The 18,885-nt window shown below is 36.0% G+C and overlaps 2 protein-coding genes across 4 annotated transcripts in view; one reads left to right on the top strand and one right to left on the bottom strand.

Moving 5' to 3' along the window:
• Snmp2 (sensory neuron membrane protein 2) overlaps positions 1-762 on the top strand; it is a 51,682-nt gene extending 50,920 nt beyond the window's left edge. The window contains exon 9 of the mRNA XM_089733573.1: positions 532-762. Within this exon, the coding sequence (XP_089589699.1) occupies positions 532-705 (174 nt within the window). The 3' untranslated portion in view covers positions 706-762. The remainder of the gene's footprint in view (positions 1-531) is intronic.
• A 1,841-nt stretch (positions 763-2,603) lies between these two features.
• Positions 2,604-18,885, bottom strand: part of LOC149503596 (uncharacterized) — a 51,861-nt gene continuing 35,579 nt past the window's right edge. For all 3 annotated transcript variants that reach the window (XM_089733442.1, XM_089733472.1, XM_089733504.1), the window contains 3 exons: positions 15,015-17,041; positions 6,680-14,945; positions 2,604-5,828 (listed from right to left, as the gene is read on the bottom strand). In XM_089733442.1, the coding sequence (XP_089589568.1) occupies positions 3,887-5,828; positions 6,680-14,945; positions 15,015-17,022 (12,216 nt within the window). In that variant the 5' untranslated portion in view covers positions 17,023-17,041 and the 3' untranslated portion in view covers positions 2,604-3,886. The remainder of the gene's footprint in view (positions 5,829-6,679; positions 14,946-15,014; positions 17,042-18,885) is intronic.

The raw sequence follows: 18,885 nt of genomic DNA, 5'->3' as shown, positions 1-18,885 counted from the left end.
TTTTTACTGATTTAATCTATTTATTATGCATAATTAAAAAAAAAAATTAACATTCTGTACTCCTTCTCTATATTCTCTATAAGTGTGGGAAATTAAATACTCCTCCGTCCGCGCAATTATCGAAAAAGGGGTACAAAGTTTTTATTTCACGTAGGTATTAATATATAATTAATAACAATACTTATATAGATAATACACACCAGTTAGCGGCACTAACTACTACATCACCGAGTTAGCCATGTTCATTATGTGTTATGTGCGATGAGCCGGTGCTTGCTAGACATACAAATATTTCGTTTACCATCTAGGTACTTGTAAGCAGACATTGCCGATGCTAATTACTCAGGAGCTCGCAAAATGTAGTTGAATTTTTTAATAATTATTATAATAAAACACAAATAAGTTGTATGGGTTGTAGTTTTAACATGTATAGTAAATACAAAATATTGAAATTGGATTGTTTGTCTCCTTCATTGAATGTGTACTTAGGAATACAGCGAAGAATTACTAATATTTTTTTTCTCGTTTCAGACTTCAAGACTTCCGCTAAATTTTGTAGAAGAGATTCAAGGACGTTTGTTGAGACCATTAAATTTGCTGAGTATTCTCATACCAGTAGTTGTGGCTATTTGCTTTGTGATACTCGTAATAGGAATATTGCTCACAATCAGAGCCAGTTCAAAACGAAATAAAATTAAACAGTGATCAATTTTAATAAATAGTTTTTAATTTATGTACTATAGGGGCTTAAGAAAATAAAAATGTTTGTACATTTTGTTTTATTAGATACATTCTTTTAGTCACCCTAAAATCATCAAATAGTTTGATATTACAAGCTACGTCTACAGACCTTATATTTTCAAAACTTTATATTTTTAATTTCATCTGCGACAGAATGAGACCTTTTGATACATACCTTTTTTCATAAGACTAAGGTCTACCTGAGAGTCAGTGGTTTCCGTCGCTCGTGAAAATTAGAATCGTTCGAGGCCTAATAAAGATTATGATAGAATTTAATATGATAGGTACCTATTACCTTGCCGTTTTGCAATATTGGCCATTTAAAAGGTGTGTTTTGTATGGCTGACAACAAAATTAAAATTAAAATAAATTAAAATTGAAATATACGGAAACTTATTTTCAAATACAGTCGTTTATTGATTAATGTTTTAGTAATGCCGCACATACGTTTTTACTATATCTAGTGATACTCCGGTAGTCGAAATTCGACTATAATTAATTGAAATTATAAGTTTGTACATATTAAGATTCTATTGTCAATACTTCTTTAATCACAGATTTCGCCAAGACAACACTTTAGACAAATATTAATAAAGACAAACAATATTTGATTGAATATCAATTTGATCAGACAGTAAAGAACAAAAAAGAAAAGTTTGACAACAAATAGTATGCATGCGTGTGTGTCAAATACACAGTAGTGTGTGTAATGTTTTATTGATTTAATGTATTCTTTATGCATAATTAAAAAAATATTACCATTCTGAACTCCTTCTGTATAAGTGTGGGAAATTTCATAATACTCTGTCCACGCAATTTTCATAAAAAGGGGTACAAAGTTTTTGCTTCACGTATTAATATAATATATCTTGATTACACGTTTCACAACGCCCTCCACACCGCCAGAGACAAGAATGGATAGAGAAAGATCGTGCGTGCGAAGGTGATACAAAAGGGTGGTCACGACCCTCAGCAATGAGGAATACGACGCAAGGAGGATTAATATATAGATAACAAAGTAGATGTGTTTTTAAGCTGAAAATAATTTCATACTTACTCTTTTCCACGGACAGCAAAGACGATAAACCACAGCTTCAGGACGAAGTTTTTATTTATTCATATCAGGGAAGTAGCGTAGCCGAAAATTCGAATTAGACACAAAGTTAAGTTTTGACTGTTGCAGTTTTGAAGTTTTGAACAAAAATGGAAGAACAAGCTGGCCCACCTGGTGTTACTGATTACCGGAGTCTAAAATTACAACTTAGACGCCGCCACTCACTTTCAGACATAGGTCTCTGAGATAAATCTAGTCTGCATAGAATAACGAGCTCTGACCTTTCAAAACGGACCCCACTAAAGCTTTAACTAAGCCACTAAAGCCGAAATAGACTGGGTGATAGCTACGCGTACGGGCTCACATAAGACCAGCTTAGCAGTACAGTAAAGTAACGACCCAGAGCAATTTTTGTTTATTGCTTAGATGGGTGGACGAGCTTACAGCCCACCTGGTGTTAAGTGGTTTCTGGAGCCCATAGACATCTACAACGTAAATACGGCGCCCACCTTGAGATATAAGTTGTAAGGTCTCAGTATGGTTACAACGGCTGCCCCACCCTTCAAACCGAAACGCATTACTGTTTCACGGCAGAAATAGGCATGGTTGTGTTACCTACCCGCGCGGACTCAAGAGGCTCCACTTTTTTAGAAAACTGACTATTTTAATTATTTCTCCAAATCCTGAGCAGTTTCGAAAAAAATAGGCTACTAGTGATCTGGAAAGTTAAAGAGGCTTTATAATTTTATTTAAAACGAAAAATCCAATTGAATTAGTGAATACGGGACCACATTAATAAAACACATTATTTTGAACATTGAGCTTTATTTAAGAATAAAATTGTTTACTTTCATCCATTAAACAATAAAGACAATGCATTTAAGCAAATAAACGTACATTTATAAACGCGAGAGTAAAACTACTATGCTTGATATAATATGAAAAAATCACAAAAATTTGGGAGGCTGATACAATATATGTTTTTTATAATCTTTATTTATTGGACTAGATTATTAAAAAAAAAAAAAACACAACGAATGCATGAGATTTCATGTTTATGATTACAGACTAATAGAAGTCTTATTACGTTTAAAATTAGTTAACAAATAAATATAAAATCGAGAGAATACGAAAAACGAACTTGAGACCGTGATCAGCCTCCTGGCGCGAGATATCGCCGTTGATCGTACACAAAAAAGAAAAACTAAGTAAAAATGGATGCATACACTACGTACAATACCACGTTTAATTACTACTAAAAACCGAGAACATTGATATTATTATACGACTATAGTTAAAATACACATACATTATACTTATACATAACCATTATGCAATTATCGGTTATAGACTCATTACTTTCACATGAAAATGGGAAGGGGCATTACACATGCAGAATCAGCACACCTACTTTAATACGATTATAATAATATGATTATATACGTTTAGTGTTATATTAAATTTTTTGCTAAATCTCTCTTTGTGCTAATGAAAACGAAATAAAATTTAGATTTTTAAAATTATAATCAGTCCTATACACCAACGAAAAATAAAACAATATATATTTTGATTAAAAGTTTAAACACCTACATTTAATTTAAAATCTACTTCGATTGGTAACGCGGTACAATACGACTTGCAAATTATTACATTAAGCTAAGTAATACAAATAGGCAGTGTTGCGCAAATGCAATGTACTATCGTAGAGGTCTAAACGAAATGCCCCTTAGTCTAACTTACTACTTAACTACATTTTAATTATGAATATTATAAGAACTTGAAAACACGACATCCATATTAATAAGGTATAATTTTAATATGCAACTACTAAAAAGTTTTACTGCGAGAAATTAAAGTAACGTTACCTCTCGTTACACAAGCTCATTCGTATTCAACTAAAATATTATTAATAAAATCTTGATATCCTCTAAACGTACTTCAATAAAGGTATTTACAAAAACTAAACTCAATAAAATCTTAATTTCAAGAATGATCGAAATTTTGTAAAAATGACTTACGAAAAAGTGAAAGTGACAATCATATCTACAAAAATATATACAGAACGATCAGAACGTTAAAAGGAAACTAAGATTAATCGATCAAATGCCGTTTATCGTCGTTATTACGATTGCGGCCCTTGGCGTGCGCTAACATCGTCACTAGTTTCTTGTGGCTATCGCCCACGATCCAGCCGTGTTGTTGGGGATGCCCGGGTTCGTCGTCTCCGTCTGATGACCAGTGGTAGTAGGGGAGGGCGCGCGCACGTACCTTCGGTCCCATCGGACTGCGCACTCTAGCCGGCTCCTCGTCACTGCTCTCCTCGTCTGTTGAAATCCTTCCGCTAAATCTCCGTCCGCCGCTGCAGCTCGACAACTTACGATTATTACTAGATACCCTGCTCTCGGAGTCGTGCTTTTTGAAAGTTATGTGTTTGCTCCGGCGCCCGCTTGAGTGATGCCCCTCCCTTTTCCTGTTTTTCTTTTTACGTCTGTTCTCGGTCGACTCTGCGCTGTTTGGACGCATCGGATGATCTTCCGGCTCCGATTCTGAACTCCAAGTTTCAGCTAATACATTTTGTTTTCCGACTGTACACTTCCGACGTGCACGCTGCCTCGCAACGCCAGTAGAGAAATCCGATTCAGGCGATTCGTCAAAGAGACAGTGCAATTTATAAGCAAGTTCACTATCGTTACAATCATAATTCTTAGGGTATCTGTTATTTGTTTTTTTGTCAAATACTTGTCTTTTGTTATTCTGCGGAGATGGATCTCGCAGCTTATTCTTGTTTTTGGACTCTTGTTTAGGTGGACCGTCACAGTTGTTCGATTGTGATTCATTGGATTTACGATGGGACTTTTTGTGGTGTTTATCATGTTTCTTTGGTGTTGAGTAAGGAACTTCCGACGTAATGATCGTATTCAGATTTTCTTCTGTAGACGCTCTGTTGGTACTTGAGAAGTCATACTTTTTAGATGTCGACGGACCATAATCAACGACGTCGCTACATTTACTTGTTCGTTCAATGTTAGATTTTTTAGTGTTTTCAGTACTACATTTCGTGGATTGTGTATACGATGAAGTCATGAATTTATCTAAAGAAGAGTCGCTATGTATTGCTACATTAAGCGGCTCTGGCGGTTCGAATTCATCGTTTTTAGATGAAATAGAATCATTTATCAGGGTTGAAGAACTTTGATTTGATGTGGATGGTATGGGCTCATCTTCGAGGAGACTATCAAAAAGTTTGTCCAAATTAGCTTTTGATTTAGATGATTCTTTAGGTTTAGTGCTTTTTCTTTCGCTTCGAACCGCATTATGCTTGAAGATTTTTCCCATAACAGCATTTTTCTCGGTTGCATCTCTTCTCTTTAAGGGTGATGTAGTCTTTTTAATCTCGTTTCCACTTTTAGTGTTGGCTATTTCACACGATAAACTGTTTTCAGTTTCATCCTCACTGCATACATAGTCGTCCGACATATAGACGAAGTCGTCACCGTCAGAAACACTGTCGTTTGTAATTTCATCGATCACAGGTTTAGATGTGCTAGGTGTCTCCTTGCTGATGCTTTTAAATCGTTCCATTAGGGTTGATGGTCGAAAGTCGAATACTTCAGCATCTTCATTATCCATAAATTCATAAACATCTACTTTTTTCTGGTTAGGGTCCTTGGTTCGATGAGCTATTTCGGTCTTGCTGCTTATCTCCGATTCTCGTTTATCCTTTTTCTTTTTACTGTTTGTCTTTTTATTCTTTTTCTTTACTTTCTCAGTAGAAGTTGTACTGCTGCTACTTAATGTGGTGTTTATATTAGTAGCAGAAGTAGCAGTAGCAGTAGTAGCAGTAGCAGTAGCAGTAGTAGCAGTAGTAGCAGTAGTAGTAGCAGTAGTAGCAGCAGTAGTAGTAGTAGTAGTAGTAGATTCTGAAACCTTGATTCCGTCAAATCCTTTTAGCTGTCCTTTGGTCCGAAATGATCTTCTCTTTGATTTCTTGACATATTTTTTCGTTTTTCTTTTATTGACTCTTTTTCGAACTCTGCAAACGTTTCAAAGTAATTATGCGTTAATATGACGTACGGTGGGCTGTAAAAGTGCATGGATAACAAAAAAAATCGTCTCAACCAATTAGTAATGTTATGTCTGCTATAGAAGTTACACGGTATCTACACTACGATCCTACTAGATGGCATTCTACTGCTTTAAAATTCCAATCGTATTAAGATTTTTAACTCAATTCGATACTTTATTTTTATAATTTCGACTCAAAAACAATAATCGTAGAAATTATAAGTACAAAAAACATTATATTCGAATAGCGTCCGAAACACCTCAGTCACATTACAAAAATATCTCATAATGATGTCACTTGACTATTATTAAGCATCAAGTAGTAATTGAAATATGTGACGTTCCTCCACAGTGTTCGATCATGGGTGGCATGGACCTCATGGTACAGACACAACCACCAAGTGCTTCCTTTACCAGATCTGATCCTCTAATTGGTGTTCCGCCCACGGCGCGCTTGTCCTCTATGCGACCCGAAATTATGAGCTTCTCTAATTCATGTATGAGAGACCGCCTGATGAGGATGGACTGTGCAGGAACGTCACATGTGGTTGCGATCCTCAGCAGTGAGGGAACGACATAGAAGAAGTAATTAAAACAGAAAATCTGCATTTTTTGGTACTTTATCAATACAATATCACTCTGTAGACTGACGGACTATTAGACTATGTAAGCTATCAATGTCACTACCAACATCTTCTAGTTTATTTTAAATAATTCGTATTGATGTGTTCATAGGATTATAAAACTTAACGTATCTATGCAATTCTGCAGCTGATACGAGGTGCCAAAATAACAATACAGAAGCTTAGTAATACTCACGTTGGAACTGGTTCTGCGACAGGTTGTGATTGTTTAGCAGCTGCCGCCTGAGATCTACATTTTCTTTTAATTTTATCAAATTTATCTTCAAACATGTCAATACTTTCAATTATGTCTGGGTACATTTTTTCTTTTACTTCAGGCTTTTTAGCTTTGTTATCTTTTATAGCAACATTATCGTTGGAAGTTGAAGCAATAATCATCACAGGTTCGGAAGGAATTTCATTGTTTGTCATGACATTTCTATCTATTGGTATAGATAGCGTTTCGACAGGCGGTTGTGTTTTGTTATTGACTACATGATAAGCTGCATTTCCAAGTTTATTAGCATTCGCAGTAGCGGCTTCTTTTAATCCCGAAATCAAATCATTCTCTAAGTTTCGAACTTCTTCGCTCTCTAAAATATTTCTGGCGGTTATAGAATCGACGTCGCCGTCGCTTCTTGTATCCTCACAGAGCTGTCTCGTTCTCATCTCTAATTCTGTTACTGCAGAAGCAGGACATATTACGCATGTGTTCGCTGCAGAACTTCCGATTGTATTTGTCTTACTGAAATCGAAAGTGTTTGAAGATTCTTTAAGCATTTCACAGCAATCTAAGAACAATACTTCATCGCGACTTAGTTCTCGGTTCCCGACTTCTTGCTGTCTTAAGTTTCGCTTAAATTCTGCAATAACTTCGTTAATGTTCGGCATCACCATTTTAGGCGGAGTCTTCTTTTTGCGCTTTAGTTTGGCAGCTAGAACTTTAAGCCGATCAATGTGCTGTTTGTATATGAGTAAATAATTTGGTTCTTCTGATATTGGCAGTGTTTTGAATTTTAGTTCTAATTGTGATAATCTTGAAACATGGAATAAAGTCATCTGGTGTCGTAAAAAATTATCCGGTCGTCTGAATTCTTTTCGACATAATTTGCAAACACACGGTAATAATGATATTTCTTTCTTTTTTCGTCCGCGCTTTGTCAATGTTTTAACTGTTGAATGACAAGCTTTTATATTATTTTGTGGAGGTTTTTTTGTTTCGTGAGCTGTTTTCTTGGAAGTTCTTTCTTTGTGTCCGAAATACACATCGTCACTTGCATTGGCGATGATATGAAAAGTCTCAGCAATTTTTTTAGACGCCAGCAAATTGGATTTACGTGGTTTTCGTTCAGAGAAAAACCCAAAACTTTCCATAAATTGTTCAGATCGAAGTTGTTGTTCCGTTTCGTCGGCAGGCTCACCGCGATCAAGATTGGAAAAAATGCAAATCGACTTTCGTTTTGAATGATTATCCCTTTCATCATTTCTCTTGGATAGCTCCGCATTTTGATTTTCTTCTGTAGCACCGTTCTTGCTTTCGTCGGAACATTTCTTTTCTTTTTCGTCCACATATTTTTGCAATGGAACGTCACTTTTAGAAGATTCGTCTGAGTCAGTAGCAGTTTCTTTTGGGACACCTTTAGTACACTTTCTATTATGTGATTGGCTTGTGTATTGTTTTGCTACAGTGTGTTTATGTTTTTTACTTTTTTCTTTTAGTTTTTTCTTGGTTGTAGTCGGTGGTTTTTCAATCATATCGTCCATATCAATGTCATAAGGATCGTGCGTTGCTGTTCCTGGAGGTTTTAAAGCAAAAGATTTGGAACGAGTACTTCTCGAGGCTATTGATCTATTGTAACAGGTTGTATGTGTTTCCGATATCGGGAAATTTTTGCTTACATATTTTCGGTTACAGCTACTTTCTGTGTCTGATACGTCATCGCAAAGCTTTGATAACTTCGTTTCAATGTTACTTACTCTCGGTTTTTTTTGTCTACAACGCGAGGGCAATTCTAATGTGGTAAAATTCTCACGTTTCCTTTTTTCTCTTAGTTGCCGTAATTGTCTATATCTTATGGTCGAATGATCGTCATAAAAGCTAGAATCAGTGCCGTATTCAGAAGGACTTTCAGGCGAATCAAAGTTTATTATCACACTAGTCTTTGAAGAATCTTCTAGGGGAATGTTTGGTTCTTTAACAATCGTGACCCGCGGTTCTAATGCTTTCTCAAATCTTTCTCTACACTTTTTCAAAAACTGCTCCACCGGTACCACACCTTGAGCAACCTCACCAGTTTGTGTTCCACCTTGTTTCTTAGATTGTTCCAAGCGAATCTTTTTGTCATTGATATGAAATTTCGGATCAAGAGATTTTTTACGTTTACTTCCTGCATGTTTTTTGCTATCGATGTGATCTAGATCTACCTCTTCTGTAGGTTTAATAACTTCTGAAGGCTGAACTTCAATTTTACTATTCTCAGAACTCATACGTTTTTCATGAATCCTCATACACGAATTATTTTCTTCATCAAGTAGTAATTTTGAAAATATAAGTTGTTTCTTTGTCAGTGGAGCTTTCTGTTCAACGTGGACATCGAGTTGACCAATTTTCTCTCTCTCGGATAAGACTCCATTGTCGATGAATACTGATTGACCACGTCTGCTACGTCGTAACGAAGTGCCATGATTCTCTTCTATTTCGGACGTGAAAGGCTCAGTAAATGTTACATTGTTCTGATGTTCAGGTTCTGAAGGAACAAGATTATCTATGTTTTCTACCATATCGACATCACTCAGATCTTTTACGGTAGATACGTTTGGTGGTTTCACGATTCTGTCGGAATTCATTTCAGGTGAAAAGTTGCCTAATTTTCTTTCAGTTTCTTCAACGTTTGCGGTTTTTAATACATTAGGATCATATATTTGGCAAGTTTGGGGAGTAGCATTCTGATTGATAATGTTGAACTTCTCTTGTGACGGAATATTTTCTATTTGATCTTCTGTATGATTTTCAGACAGTGCCTTGTTGTCATTTATACAAATTTTAATGTCAGCTTGAGCAGCACTCTGTGTGTAAACGAAGGTATTTTGAATTTCTTTGCTCTTTTCACATTCTGATCTAACATCTTCAGGGTAATATTCAGATTCGTTGTTTTCAATGTAATCATAGTTTATGTCATCTTTTACGTTTTCAATTTTAGTTCGTACATTCTCATCATATAAACTAGATTCTTTTTCAGTGCATAAATTTTTGGACTGTTCCTTTAAATTATCACCCTTATTCCTATTTTCAAGATCTTTGTAGATGTCCACTGTATTCATACTCTGATAGTTTCTAGCAGTTATGCGCGTGATATTTTCATGTGTATGTTCTTCTACGCGCTTGTTAGTTAATAGGGTGTGTTGTTCTCTATGCTTTTCCTTAAATATCACATCTAATGTGACATCATCCTCTGAATCTTCATTAATATTCATTTCCAATTTGCTATCGTCTGTTATTTCAGATTTAAGAATATCATTTAATGTTTCACGGGAAAGAGTATCAGATGCAGATAGTTCATTAGAATCCTTTTTTGTATCATCTACCGTTTTTATTATGCATTGTAATTTTGAATCTTCAACTAGACATTGACCTTGAGACTTACCGTCTTTGGTGTTTTCATCATTATTAATAATATTAACTTTATCTTGTTCTATTGATTTAACTGAACTCTGAGTATGAATGTTTTCATTTTGCTTAACTGCCACTTCTAGAGTATTCATAGCTGCTATATTATTTTCATTTTTACTTGGCACATTTTTACTTGCTTCAAGGGTCGTTGGTACGATAGGAGCTGTTTTAGATGCAGCCGCATTTTTATTATGCTGAGTGCTACTAATTTCTGACTGTTGTATAGCTAACGATTTCTCTAAATCCGTTAGATCCTCATTTTCATCTTTATCACTGATAGTTATAATGTCTACAGAAACGACTGCTGCCGGTTGTTCGGTTTTATTTGATGTACTCTGAGTATCTTTTACTTTGTGTCTCTCTGATGCAGTCTTGATACGTACAGCCCTCAAACTAGCAGTTTGATCTTTTTGTTTGTTTTGTTTACTTGGTTCATTATTTTCATGTGGTGGTGCTTGATTTGGAATTGAACATAATTTTTGTTCGTTATCTTTTGTGTCATTTTCATCTGTTGTCAAATCAATTACTTTGACTTCGATATTTCGCAACATTTGTTTTTTCAATTGGAGGTCCTTTTGGAATTTTCCCTTATCAGATTCATGGAATTTACCCTTACCAGATTCAGCTTGGTGAGAATCGGTTTTTTTAGAATGGTTTGTAGACGGTAAGGTTGGAGGTAATGGAGGTGGAAGCGGAGGTGGTAATGGTGGTGGTGGCGGTGGAGGCGGCAACGTCCGTGGAAGTGGAGGAAAAATTTTTTCTGGAGGCGGTGGTGGAGGAGGCGGAGGGAGAATAGTACGAGGAACTGTTTTTAGTGGAAGAGGAGGGGGTAGAAGAGTATGAGGTCCCGTCGTAGTTAGAGGAAGCGGAGGAATAAAAGTATGAGGACCTGTTGTGGGTGGAAGAGGAGGAGGTGGAGGTGGAGGTGGAGGAAGTAAAGACACGCTTGCCTGCGGTAAGCTTGGTGGTGGCACACCTGGTGGCGGTGGAGGTGGTATAAGACGTGGTACTCTATAGAATCCATATGCCATACTTGGGCAAATATTCTGCGCAATCGTAAGTCCGACATTAGAGGAGTATGGATATTCAGATATTGCTAAAGGACCAATGGCATCAGACGAATTTCTTTGTTTTCTAGGAGTCACAGACGTTTGATCCTTTGTTATCCTTCCAGAATGTGAAATAGAATTCCCTGTTGAATTAGTGACGTACTGAGGTAATACATTGAGTAATTGATCACGGTGTCCCCGGGGCATCGTGCCAATAATTTCAACTAATTCTTTAGGTAACATAGATATTTTCTTCGCGGTTTCGGGATCCTTTTCAACTTGACCAGAAGAAGAAGAGGAGTGCTTTCGTTTTCTTTTATTTTCATAATCTTTATATGATTTGTGATTTTCAGTTTTGGAAGATAGCTCATGTTTTTCGCTGTCGTTAACGCAAGCATCACAAGTGGACTGTAAGATACTTTTCGAAGCTTGAAAACAAGTACCGCAATCGGACTGTAAGTTGCTTTTCAGTGCTTTAATACAAACCTCACAATCTGATTGTAAATTTTTCGGAACTTTAACACAAATATCGCAATTAGTTGATGAGTTCTGTTTATTCTTATTTGTTTCAATGATTTTTTCTGGAATTGTACCATAATTGAGGTGACTGCCAACTGTTGTGCCTGCTAATGTATATACGGGTGTTGTACTAGCAATTGTTGAGCCAGGTAGACTTAAAAGACTGCTAGTCAGGGTTGATGAAAACGTCGTGTCTATTTTAGTTACAGATATACAAGAGTTTCCTAAAGTATATACGGGCTTGGTACATTCTGGCTTCCCTGCAGTTGTAGCCGAGGCAGATTTTGATAGCGTATATATGGGCATTCTAGCCAATTCAGAGGAAGCTGAAAAAATTGGTAAAACGGTGTTGTTGAATACTTGCTTGTCTTGCAAAAAATTTTCATGGTATTCCGATCGCATCTCGGAGGAAGCGTATTCGCATGTCATTGGTGAGCAATCCTTAGTGCACATGCTACCAATAGTTAAAGGACTTGTAGCAACATTTATGTTTTCAGAATAACACGGATCAGGTACTGGCGAGTCTTCATTCTCTGAATTTCTGTCACACTCAAAAGTAGAGATAACAGGTCTGGACTCCGAATATCTATCTCTGTGTGACAATACTGAATTTGATACGTCGTCAGTATTATAGTTATTTATTTCAAATATGTTCACCGAAGATTCCCTACTAAATTGATTTTGTGGTTCAAAAGTGTACTGACTTGATTTCTCAGTGTTGGTTTTTGTTGACAAGTCTGCTGGTTCACTTTGAATTTGATCAAATGTTGATCGTAGAATCGATTCGTTAGAAGTATGGGAGTTTTGTTTAGTTGATTGTTTCAAATATAAATCTTTCTGTACGTCTGTTGACATAGCAAAATGTCCGTGTTCTTCCTGTAAGTTTAATCTCTGTGATAAATCTTGGACTTCATAGTCACCACTCCTATTATCAATAAAATTTTCTCTGAATCTTCCACTGATGGACAGATCTTTTGGACCATCATATTCATTTTCAATAGAATCAGAGATATTTTCCATCTCGTTTACCATTGTCTTTCCACACATACCTAATGATTGACGTGATACTAATGTATTCAAACTTTTGACACTTAAGTCTACAACAATGTCAGTTATGCTATCTTCCATTAGGCTCTTTCTTGATGACTCTGTACTTTTATTCGACAAATCGAGAGTCTCATAAGAATCGTAACTATTCCGATAGTACACGTTTTGATCTTCGGTAAAATTTTTACAGCATTGCATGACTTTGGTCTTTCCAGATAAATCTAAAGGCGACGTCAAAATGGAATCAAAATTTGTATTAGCATGAGCCGGGGGTGGTAAATTGCACTGAAAGTCATTAGTATAATTATTTTCCCTGTAAGCTTCAGTTACTATTACATTTGATTGATTTCGGTGTTCGTCAATCACCTCTTTGCAAAGATTACTGTCATTGAAAGTCTTAGATGAATTTAGAATAGATTGTGTATCTGTTACATCTTCAGAGGATTTTCCTGAAATAGAACGATTTCGATTTGGAAGTTCATGGTAATAGAGTTCAGGTTGATCTTCAATTGGTTTACTGTTCTTTTGAAACTCTAAATTCGCAAATTGATCTGTGTTATTTTCCCCCTTTTCTTCGTGTAGTGTAGGCGTAATAGTTTTCTGTTTATGAATAACTTTATCATTTTCTTTTTGTGATGTAGTTTTTATATCTGGCAATCTTTGAGTAACGAGAGGAGATGCTGTTTCAGATAAACTTTCAGCCAACTTTTCCTGTTCTTGCATAGTGTTCGGCATCTTGGATTGGATAACGGAGCACTCGGTCTCTTTTTGTTTTAAAATTAAGATTTCTAGCTTATCTTTCTTCTCACTTAGTACTTTGGCTTTCTTTTTCTGTGCATCTATGCTATCTTGTGGTATAACTTCAATTTGAGATGGTATACCCAGTAGATTATAATGTCGCGGTCCTTCCTCATTAGATTTATCGACACGGGTATACAGCAAACTTGAATCTTGATGTTTTTTGGAGCTTTCATCACTTAAGAGGCTATTTATAGGAGTATAGTGGGCAGAATTAAAGATTTCTTTAACCACATTTGTTTTGACAAGTTTTCCATTATGTAGTTCGGTACCAAGACTATTTTCTGAACATAGGCGTTGAGTGATATTTCCATAGTTGCCTTCAGAGCCTTCAAGCAATGGTAAAGGTCTAAAAAAGACTTGTGCTGGTGTCATATTTATTGTTGGGTCAATTTCAACATGATCTGGTAAATTTGGCTGATTTTCCAGAGCTTCATCTGTTCCGCACTGTACGGACACTGATTGATTTTTAGCTTTTTCTTTTTTAGCGGCTTCTGATACTTTGTTTATCAACATTGATATGCAATCATTTAAGCCTTTTCTTGGTTTGGTACATTTTGTTTTTTGATACGCGTACTGATCTAAAGCGCCTTTCTGAAAATGCAAAGGCGGTTTATCTAGCTTAGTCACTACGGCCTCGTTTTCAAATAACAAATGTTGGCCAGTTGGTACATGTTGTGTGGTCAAATTATTACATTCCTGCTGAACTAAAAACATTTCATGGAACTGGACAGCTTTATCCTGGGTTTCAGAGTTAGCTGTAAGTCGAGCTATGGAATGTTTCAAAGGAATTTGTTGTGGAGGGGGAGGTTGATTGTTAAAATCGTCACTTTCTCTACTACCACCGGATTGTTGATTTCCTTCATTTGAACCATCACGTTTTGTGGAATTTTCTCTGGAAATACCGGATCCCCCACTGTTATCAGAATTTTGAGATTTATTACCTTGCGATTGTTGTTGACGGTCACTGTTTTCAGCACCATCTACAGGACTTCCTTGAGTTTCCTGATTTTCAGTATTTAATTGTTCAGTTTCTTTGGCTAACATTTCTTTTCCATCGGAGGAATCGTTTAGAGAACTGTTATCTATATTATTAGCAAATGTGGTATCTAAAGATTTGTTGGCTTCTTGATCTTTGTAATTTTTTTCATCATTGCTTTGCTCTTCGTCTCCGGTATCAGTTTCAGTGTCATTGGGTGTTTTCACTGCCTTGACTCGTAGTCTACGACTTCTTGTGTTGTTAGAAGTACGTTTCTTCATTATCATTTTTTGTCGCTGCTTACCAATTTTTCTGCGTGGACGTAAATTCGAAGTTGGATTCACAATAACACGATGACGTTTAGCTGGCAAATCTGCTAGCATTTTTCTTATTGTTTCAGCTAAAAACAAAAAACAAATATTTAAAAATTATATTTAATAAAGATCAAATTTAAGTGGGTATTACTCACCGTCGCCAACCTCGGACCTGATTTTCGGTCTTGACATCATATGACCCTTTTGGGATTGTCTGTTCCTGATGTCCTTCCTGATTTTTTTACGGATGGTATTATCAGGAAGCCGTGGACGGCGTCGTCGAACACCAAACGGACGATATCTGCACTTTCTACGTACAGTTGGTGTATCACCAGCACAGTCCAACATGTGTTGGTGTAACTCTTCAAGACCAATAGATTTCTTACATTTTGTACAATCTCGAAAGCCTCTTAGGGGTCTTGTTCTGTTATTCAATTGACTTGGGGGCACATAAAGATGCTTCCAAATATCAGCATTCAAAAGTGGCTCCCCCACTATTTCATAGTGTTGCACTTGGGCGTTAGGATGTTGAGTAGTGTTGTGAGAAGATAAAGCACGGGCATCGCGTGTCTGAGCACCACAAGCACAACATACATAACATCTTGGGCGAACCCATTCTCCACTTAATACAGCGGGTTGCAAGTCATAACGGGGAGCTGACGGCGTTAATCCTAACGAAGCGGGGAAGTCTAGCCCTTCTTCTGTTACAGCAGGTCTATCCGTATACTTAACAATCTGTGAAGATGGAACTGGTATTTCCCTACTTTCAAGGATCTCTTTTAACTCTCTTCCAATAATATTTCGCTTCTCGATCTTCTTTTCTATGGGAGTGTTATTGAACCTCTCTTCATATTTACTACGCATTCGCAGTTGCGTCCAAATATCCAAACTAGAGATCAAAGTTATTATGCAATTATTGGTGTGCGAGTCACGCTTAATTTGATTAACATTTGGTATCGTTTTATCCTGTTCTATGTTATCCCATTTCCATTTATGTTTCGAAGCTATAGAACGAGGTAGATGTCCATCAAAAATATTACGACAGTATTGTTCGAATGCAAGCAATATTGGAAATCCTTCTGCAGTGTTGATGACGACACTATTTTTTGCTTTCCTTGTCTTAATGGCGCTTATGGGGTCAGAATTGAAGTTGAATGAGCCATCTAGAAATTTTGTCATATTTTCGTGAACATTGCTAGCAACCTTGGAGTAGAAGTCGGTTTCAAAGCACTTTTCAAATCTATGTTCAGGTTCATCCGAAGTTTTGGACCAATCTTTTTTTGTGGATTCTCCAGTACGTGGTGATCTGTGAATAACACCCAATCTGGATAATATTTGATCAGCGTCAGTATTGTGAAATGAAAAATTGGTGGGTATCCTCTTATTCCAGTGAATGTCATCCAATACAATAACAGCGTTTTTTTCAAGTACTGTTTTACCTATAGTTTTTGGATTAATATTTTTATTAGTTGGCAGTATTAGGTTTGTTGTTATGTTATCTTCAATATCAGCCGCATCATCAGCTTGTGAAGGTTTCAGTTCGCACGATATAACTATACCATTGAAATCAGAGTCGGTGAGATATTCCTTGGCGTTGTCATGGAAACCTCTGTCAACAACGTTTATTTTCTCTTTATCAGGTGTAAAAACACCTGATAAAGATTTTTGACGAAGTTTATTACGGTAAGCCGGTTTATGCTTTTCGCAGACATTAGTTTTATGTTCAGCAAGTTCAGTAGTCGATGAAAATCTATTATTGCAATCAAGACATGCGAAATATTGATTAGGGTGGTTATTCACCATGTGTCGAATAATATCGCTTGATTCTGCTTCGGAATGATTACAGAAGAGACATTCAATGAATGCATCTTGTTTAGAAGAGAATAGGTGAATACGACGTGCATGTTTTGAGACAGTTTGTTTAGAAGCAAACTTTTTATCGCAGTATGGACAGAGATAGTTTGAGGTGGGAGGAGAAAGTTTGAGATCATCTTGATTGCTCGGTGAAGGTTTGGAGGAAGTGCTTGTCTTCTTGGATTTTTCCTGTAAGGGTTTACCGTCACCTTTACGAGCTATTTTAGTTGGAGGACTAGACGCGATAGACCTTCTGGGCCTTAGTCTTCCGTTTAAACTAGACGAGGGTTCATCTTCGCTTGAATTCATCGTGCTTGGTTCCGCGGTCCTAAAATTGGCAAAACAAAAAAAATAAAACAAAAATAATAAAACTACTTGAATTTACTAAGTTAATTAAGAATAAATTGGTTTTTTAAATTAATAATGATTTTATTTTACATATTTAACTGCGATGGAAATTGACGTAGCTTTAGTAAATGTGAAAAGTTCGCTTTTTAGTAGCAAATGACTCGTCAATCTCACGGCCCATGGTAAGCGGTTAACTGATTACATATACACCATAGCCTTGAAATCAGCACCAATTTTGAGGTAAGAGGAGAAGACAGTAATAGAGATACAGGTTATCTGTGTTCTGACATACATTTTATCATTTACAATAAGAGCAATACATGTTTTAATTTAACTGATTCGCAGAACATACCGAAAAAATTTATAATTAATTATCACGAGTTGCAAACGTTTTTTTAGAGAGAATTCTCATTAAATTGTAATTTGTTTAGTCATAGAATTATCATCTGTATCGCCTTTTTAAACTGTCAGCGCCTTGCATCCTCCCTAAGTAAGAGTATACGTTTAAGTTCGCGTAAGCGTCAACTATATTTACATGTTACACTTTATAGGGTATCCCACAAAGGGTATGTCAAGCCGAAAACTATAGAGAGTGTTCAATTAGAATACTCGTTCGACGAATAAAATGTTTTTAGGTAAATAGTTTCGGAATGAAAAGTACTTGAACAAAACGAACAAAATATTCTTTTACCAACCCTTAAATTATGTGTTACGCAAGATAGCGTAATATGATTCATTGAAAAAACTTAGGCCGGCCACATATCAAATGACGCGTTTTTATAAAATAAATATAAAAGATATTGCTTGCATGGGTGGACTAGCTCAAGTATTAAGTGGTTACCGGAACAAATGATGAACAATTCGTTTCTTCTAGGTCGAGGTAACGTAATTGATAACATGAATTTTTTCGCTTTTATCTAACAAAGATTTATATCCATAAACGTAAAAAAGTAAAACTTATTACACAAATTATTTAATGTAAACAATTTAGTATAGATCCCAACATAGGAACCTGTAAATTATACAAGCGCGATAATGCCGCGCCGATACCACCGGCCCAGCTCTGACTGTCTCGTCACATTAAACAGCCACGAATGTTGAAATTAACATTCCCCGTAAGGAGTTTGAAATTTTGTTTTGAGTTTTTGAGTCTTAGGGTTGCACCTAGTAATATGGTTGCATTTTTTGTGGTATTCATTATTTGAAATGAATTGAACGAGTTTGTTATGGTATATCTCTTTCTGACGCATTTAACAGTTAACGGTTATTTTGTTGCATAAGTTCAATGGTGTCATCGAGCAGTTTAAATAATTATTAAAGTATCTATTTGAAATTACTAATTACTATTTTTACATTTTGACGTGATCTACATTGTTGAACCTTTGGCCACGTTTCAGCTGGATATACCCACTGTGAGAGACCGTGTATAGATGTGGTACGATAGGGGGGAGGATGGATGAGTACCTATACAAATGAGGGCATGAGAGGAATTTTGGGGCAACGGAGACTGTTTTTTTTCAAAATATGAATTTTATTTTATCATTTATGTCCATAATCAATGATTTCTCAGTATAATCTATTGGTAAAAAAAATCTCTTCACATGATCATTATTATTTTCCATAGCACTTAATTTTATTAATACGATTATTTTCCGTCTTTAATAATTTAAAATGGTCATTATACGCATTATTTTGATTGAAAACAAACGTAACAAATATTTTTTATCCTTAGTCATAATTTTAACTTAGTTGAGGTTCACCTACCATACCAACATTATTACGTTTGACAATAAATATATTAAAATACTTTTTTTACCATTTAAA

This window comes from Bombyx mandarina, chromosome 01 (genome assembly GCF_030267445.1).
Source record: "Bombyx mandarina strain Sakado chromosome 01, ASM3026744v2".
Classification (NCBI taxonomy): domain Eukaryota; kingdom Metazoa; phylum Arthropoda; class Insecta; order Lepidoptera; family Bombycidae; genus Bombyx; species Bombyx mandarina.
The sequence above is the reverse complement of the archived record's forward strand: the minus strand, read 5'-3'. Positions and strand labels throughout refer to the sequence as shown.